The sequence below is a fragment of the Cornus florida genome, unplaced genomic scaffold, assembly GCF_030987335.1.
Source record: "Cornus florida cultivar Cherokee Brave unplaced genomic scaffold, ASM3098733v1 CherokeeBrave_3.0.0_Hap2_Chr11, whole genome shotgun sequence".
Classification (NCBI taxonomy): Eukaryota; Viridiplantae; Streptophyta; class Magnoliopsida; order Cornales; family Cornaceae; genus Cornus; species Cornus florida.
This window is the reverse complement of record NW_026775581.1, coordinates 139,195,662-139,202,353: the sequence shown is the minus strand read 5'-3', so window position 1 is coordinate 139,202,353 and position 6,692 is coordinate 139,195,662. Positions and strand designations below refer to the sequence as shown.

The window sequence follows — 6,692 nt, the reverse complement described above, 5'->3', positions numbered from 1 at the left end:
ATATATTTACAACACTTCTAAAAAATTAAGATTTTTAAATCATGACCAGTGATTCCAGTAAGGAAAAAAGGTTCATATTTTCGAAAATCAGAAGTAAATCCAACGCTAGGCCGGTAGCGATCTGAACGAGGAGAACCATCGATGGAGGAGGAGGTTGATTCAACAACTTATGATTAGACAATGGAGGAGGAGATTGATTCAACAACTTATAATTAGGAAGAAAACCACGACGACCCCGGATCTTGTCCAAACAGAATTTTTCTTTAAAATTGAATTTATCAGTTCCGGCTAAGTGGAGAGAGAAAATGGGAGGAGAGATAAACAGTGAAAAGTTCACTTTTCACTTTTGTGATGCGCTCGCATCTGCCTAATCGGTTAAAGAAATCCATGTAAATATTATTTTTCATAAAATACATTTTATTTAGAAGCATCGAAACAGAGTTACTTTAGGATCTCACATGCTCATATGAATACGACCATGTAGTCTTAACAATGCTCTGTTTGTTTGATGAATAAGAATGGTTTCTCTGCTGCAATTCCTTCTCTCTATTTGAGTAGGTGAACGTTTGATGAAGGATCTCCCTTACAATTGTGGATCATATCTTCTTGCAGAAGCCAAATCCAATACGATTTGCTTTGGAAGATACCTCTCCTACGCGAGGGTTTATGGTACCGTGATTAGTACTTTTTCCCTTTCTATATATATATATATATATATTGCTATTTTTAACAAAACAAACCGAACAATAACTACTGAACAAAGAAACTATCAACTAACAAAGCATTCCTAACAGCATATGGGATCTCAAACCCCTTTAACAACCTGATTTAACAGTGTTGCCTCGCTTCGGCACCATTGCCACGTCTTGGAATCCAGCTCAAAGAAAAGCCAGCACAACTATGAAACAAAGCTTTTAGCATCACCCACAACCTAGCATCTATTGACCAAACCAAAAAAATAAAAAAGTAAATTGATTTCAGAACCAAGAAAAATACAGATTCTGGCAGCTAATTTTTGGACAAGTCTGGTATCATCATACATCGTCACATTATGTAACATTTTTGTACGGAAGATAATATATTCCTTTCCCCCCTATCGCACAGAAAACCTTTAGCATTCCTCAAATTGGGGTAGTACTAAGTTCCAGACCCTATGTTGGAAGTCTTATAAAAGTAGTCAACTGGTGCATTACATGATACCACCCTCAACTTCACAATTGGCTGTCTCCGCTCCTACCCTCTGCTGTGTCAAACAAAACATCCCCTACCACCCCCCAAAACGAAGAAAAATAAAATCACACTTGAAAAAGGAGGGTAAATAGATGCAATACAAATGCATCTAGCATGTTCAGAACAGCTGCTTAACCATAAAAAATATATGTTCTTTCTTAATATTCAGTTTACAATGGTCAAAAACATTAATCAGGTCAATAAATTAACTTGCAAATGGAAGGAAAATTTTGACATGTCAGCAAGAAAAGGCCTCTAATGGATGTGGTTCCTCAACTACCGTGGATATGTGCCAAATGATTGGCTTAGCTTGGAGGAGGTGGAGGTACATGAGATTTTGCAAATCCCACCCATGCAACAATGCCAACTGCAAGGATTATCCACCCAAATATATCATACTTAATATCACTGTTCTTTTTCTTCGAACTCTGAAGAGAGAAAAGAAATAAATAAATAACAACACCTGTCAAACAAAATATAAGTGTAAAGCACTCCAATTGCTGGAGAAAAACGTGCTGTCCAACATTAAGCATGAAAGATCAAAAGTGCCATTTCCAATCCTCTCTTTAGAAAAAATAAAATAAAATAACACAAAAAAATAAAAATAACAGCAGAAAAAAATAATAAAACATATTCTCATCAATTGTTAGACTATAGTTCATGCACAAGCCTAGGTGCACCCGCACATGCACTTCACTCTCATTCTCTCCCACTCAACCCTCTCTTATCCCTTCTTCAAACACACACCCAGAGAGAAACTTGCATTAAATATAAGAAATTATTCCGAAATAACATACGTTCTCACAACTCACAAGTACTTCAATTCAGAAATGGAAGATAGGTTGCTCATGTTTTCACCAAGTAAATAGGCAAACTGAAAATTTCATATGGGATACACTTGAGACATTGTTTATTAAAGCTTTGGTGTAATATGAGTCTTCATTTACATTTGTTTAAGGTTAGTATGCTACTAATCAAATTACATTGTATTTCCTTAAAAGTTAAAAGCATCCATGTTATCTCTGATTAGTTGTTCCACTATTTACCATTACAACACCAAAAAAGCCCTTAAATCATCCCAACCATAACATGTATTCAACCCCAATCCTTTCCCTAACTTCTAAGCCTTCCATTTAGCACCTACAACCTTAAATACTTGCTATCTGAATGTCTGGAAAATAAATCTCCAAAACTCCTGAAAATAACACCAGAAAAGCCCTTAAGTCATCCCAACCAGAACATGTATTCAAACCCAATCCTTTCCCTGCCTTCTAAGCCTTCCATTTAGCACCTACAACCTTAAATACTTGCTATCTGAATGTCTAGATAATAAAACTCCAAAACTCCTGAAATTAACACTTTTAAAGCCAAATCAATTCTATTTTATTTCGATTCACGAAACAAAACTCTAGAAACTTAATATAAGCCCATCAAAAACCACCGAGAATTGTAGCATATTCCTACCTCCAAAAGTAGAAGATTGCGGGTTCGAATCCCATATGAACAAAGTAGGGAGTGAGTTATTTGCCAAGACCAAAATAATATAGTCAACTACACCAAATCCCCTGCAAAAAATCCCAACACGCATGCATGCTCATGAATGCAGTGAAACCTACAAGCTTTCAAAAGACTAAAATCATTTATAAAATTTGCAGAAGACCAATATTGCAGTGTGGATCATCTTACGCTAGGATGGCATACATCAATGAAAAATTGTCTAAATCCTACAGTTTTAGTTCAAGACTTTAATAGCAATCCCCTTTGTTTCCTTCAAGCAGGCACATGTCGAGTGTAAATAAAGCCATAGAGGTAACAAGAAAGCATCAATGATGGTGGGCGGAGGGTACTAGGGTAATTCTTGCAGGTAAGAAATCTTATCCCTACAAACTAAGCCCAACATAAACCTATTTACAGGTATCATTACTGCTACCTTTTCAATTTCAGAGTGGAGGTATTCCTACAAACTAAGCCCAACATAAACCTATCTACAGGTATCAATATTATGTTATAGAGGAGGTTCTAGTCAATGTTTGATCAACTACACAAAATCCTGTGTAAAAATGTCCAGACAGACATGTGGGCCTATGAACATGCACACCGTCACTTTATGGCAAAACTTACACGTGCATAAAAAACTCTCCTTGCTTCAAATGTGCAAAACGACCAGTACTTGCAGTATGACAATGTTACAACTATGATGGCCTACAACACTAGAGATTTCCAAAGAAGGGCACATATCTAGTGTAAATATAACTAAAGAGGTAACAAACTCTCTCCCTCCCTCTCTCCCTCTGTGTGTGTGTGCGTGTGTGCGCGCGCAGAATAATGATGTATACAATATAAATAGAGTACCAAATGATTAGTCCACTGCCAGAAGCATTCTTATTCTTGACGAGCACATAGTCTGATAGTCAACAATCTTGAATCAAAATTAACAGGTTACAAGGCAAATCAACGGCTAAATACCCTTTCTCCATTAAAAAAAAATATTAATATATAAATATTGGATTGCCTAAAAACAAGAAACAAAAAAATCCACAATTTCAGCCACTAGTCGTTCCAATTTCCAAATACTCCACAACCATTCAAATGAACATAATGCTTTTTTGATTTCTAATGAACGAACCAATAACAGCATTATTTGCAATAAACATCTCTTCAAATAGCCAAGGAACTAAAAAAAATTACAAATCCGAAGAAATTACCTTTGAAGTTGAAGAAGTGGAAGGCTCGGTCCCTGTAGCCTGCTGGCTAAAACCGTGCTTATGAATCTCCATGTGCATCTCAGGGGCCTATAAATAAATAAAAATAATAATTTCAGCAATCAAATTGGATATTATATAAAACAAAAAATTAAGGTCATCCTGCAAACATATTTGTATCAAACGATTAATTAGAATAAACGATAATCCCAATAATGAATCAATCAACAACAGTGACAACAATCACAACATTTTATACTATTATGAAATTGCTGCCATTCTTTCCATGCCTATCAATGACTGGAATGCAGATTACATTAACCTTAAATATTGCAAACTACCTTACTTAGTTGTCAAGTTCTTGTCCATTGAGCATATTCGGGTGCCTAAATTGTTATAAGGTTGGGAGTTGAATGGTTAAACAATAATATATTGGAGCTCCCTCGCACTTCAGTGTGTGCCTATCATTACTCTTCTAAATTCTAACTGTGTGACATATTCCATAAACAAAGGCCTATAGACCTACCAATATGATGTGAGTCTTGAATAAACTTGTTTAAGAGAGGTCAAGGTTCAAAAGTTGGAATAAAGGATAAGGGGGTTCCAATTTTGTTGGGGGTTGTATGAACATTTTCTAAGTCCATCCAGACATGTTGAACACATCCCTAATGAATTGACACGTGTCTAACTTATATACTTCACTCATTTAAAAGAATTCATGTTATATAGCTTGTAACTTCTTTAATCAAGAATCAAGTATGACTGTAATCAGCATCATTATAATCAAAGTTCTTGACTCCCAGTTAGCCACAATCTCAATACTTAAGGCGGCAACCCATGTAATACAAACAAAGCAATGCAAATCACAAATTCAATTGAATTTTGCCAATAAAAGTGTACCTTAGCAGCCACTTCTAGAGATTTGCGGTAAAGTTCATTTTCCGGATCCTACAACATATAAAAAATCGTGGTCACAAGTCTCCAAATCCAGACATTTAACACGCTATGTGGATGGCCACATGATTCCAACATATATATTTGTGTCACAATTATACGTTTACATCAGGTCTGATATTAAATATATACCTGAGCAACAGCTTGTTGAAAATACTGAGTTGCCTTATCAATATAACCCATAGCTTCATCTTGATCCGGAGTCAGAAAAGCACGAGAAGTGTGTGCATTCCCCAAGCACCAAAGAGCATCATGCTTATTAGGATTGACCATCAATGCCTCCTCCAGCTTTGATATTGCATCTACATAATCAAATCATTATAACACCAAAACGTAGGATTAATGGAACTTCCAGTTCAAACATTAACAATCACTCATTAAAATCAAAGCTTTGTTTCTTTACCCTAAAACTAAATCATCTTTAGAAAAAAAAAACTACTGCATAAGTGAAATTGGCACCTTGCATCATTATCTTTGATTCGGGAACATTGTGGAATTGCGATAACTCGAGCAACGCCCCTCCCCATCGAGTTAAATTCTGTAAAATTATATATATTGATCATGACAGATAAATACAATATACATGCAACCAATAACCAGTTTAAATCCAAGAACAAGAACTTAATCTCAATATGTAAATATATGGGTATATATCTAAGTGTGTGTAAAGAGAGTGATACGAACATCGGCATCGAGGGGATTTTTGGCGTAGGTGGCTTCGGCGAACGTGCGAGCTTGTTCGAAGAATAGGATGCGATCGAAGTCGTTTTCCCCGTCCATGTCGACAGATAAAACCCTTGATTTATTTTTAATTTTTTTTTTTCTCAAACCAACTATCCAACCAGTTAGGGCTTTTCTATGAGGAGGCAGTCAAGAGTTTTGAGTGGGAACTGGGAAGAGACAGCCTGACTTTGACGGTCTTCAAAGACGGTTTCCTACTTCCTACGTATTTACCTAATTAATTCCGCCTTCCTTTTTTTATCAATTCTAGCCTTCTTCTATTTTGGCTATAATTGGTATATCATGGGCATTCGGGGAATTAACATTGTATATATATAAATTTATCATAGGAACCTCTCCTATAGATATGGTAAAAAAAAAAAACTAGGTGTATTTTCATTTTTCCTTATACGAATTCCGTTTTATGGATGGACTTAAGTGTTTTTGTCAATATTAAATATTTATTCGAAATATTATCTATATCTAACTATTTATACTATTATTAAAGTGTAAGAAATTTTAATATTTCAGTATTTATTTAATAATATAAATAATATTTATTAATTAATATGAAAACAATTTTTAAAAATAATTTTTATAAAAATCTAACACAAATTACCTATTTATTATAAATTTTAAATTAATATAAAATGTTTAGAAGAGTTTCTATAAAACTCAAATTATCTATTTATTATGAATTTTTTTAATAAAATGAAATCTAATTAAACAAGAAAATATATATATAAAAAATACATATATAATTTAGTCTATTTAGTCTCTCGTCTTTTCTAATTTTATAAATAATATATAAATAAATAAAATATTATTAAATTGTATTAAAAAAAGTCTTGATTTTTATATTGTTTTAGGTGTTCGAAAATACACCTATCAATAATCGAATTCGTATTATAAAGTTCATTTAATTTTTTTTTTATTTTTTATTTTTATCTCTTTTATCTTGTGTCAATTTTATGTTTATGAATCATTTTAGAATAACACAAATTACTTATTTATTATGAATTTTTATTTTAAAATTAATATAAAGTGTTTAGAAGAGTTTATATAAAACTCAAATTATTCATTTAT

General features: G+C 33.6%; 1 protein-coding gene across 3 annotated transcripts; it reads right to left on the bottom strand.

Moving 5' to 3' along the window:
• Positions 1–1,098: 1,098 nt before the first annotated feature.
• LOC132284979 (mitochondrial import receptor subunit TOM20-like) lies at positions 1,099–5,826 on the bottom strand. Of its 3 annotated transcripts, none has more exons than XM_059787125.1 (6): positions 5,571–5,823; positions 5,346–5,424; positions 5,019–5,188; positions 4,833–4,880; positions 3,936–4,022; positions 1,099–1,597 (listed from the first exon to the last, which is right to left on the bottom strand). In XM_059787125.1, the coding sequence occupies exons 1-6, from the start codon at positions 5,664–5,666 to the stop codon at positions 1,469–1,471; spliced, it is 609 nt and encodes a 202-aa protein (XP_059643108.1). In that variant the 5' UTR covers positions 5,667–5,823; the 3' UTR covers positions 1,099–1,468. The 3 variants fall into 3 exon arrangements, with proteins under 3 accessions (XP_059643108.1, XP_059643109.1, XP_059643110.1); XM_059787126.1 differs by having other exon boundaries at positions 1,099–1,658; positions 5,571–5,819; XM_059787127.1 differs by having other exon boundaries at positions 1,468–1,693; positions 5,571–5,826.
• Positions 5,827–6,692: the final 866 nt, after the last annotated feature.

Coding starts and splice junctions, on each gene's coding strand:
- LOC132284979 (XM_059787125.1), bottom strand. CDS start 5,666: ATGGACGGGGAAAACGACTTCGATCGCATCCTATTCTTCGAACAAGCT. Junction 5,425..5,570: donor AAAATCCCCTCGATGCCGAT/GTTCGTATCACT, acceptor ATAATTTTACAG/AATTTAACTCGATGGGGAGG. Junction 4,881..5,018: donor TTCAACAAGCTGTTGCTCAG/GTATATATTTAA, acceptor TATATGTTGTAG/GATCCGGAAAATGAACTTTA.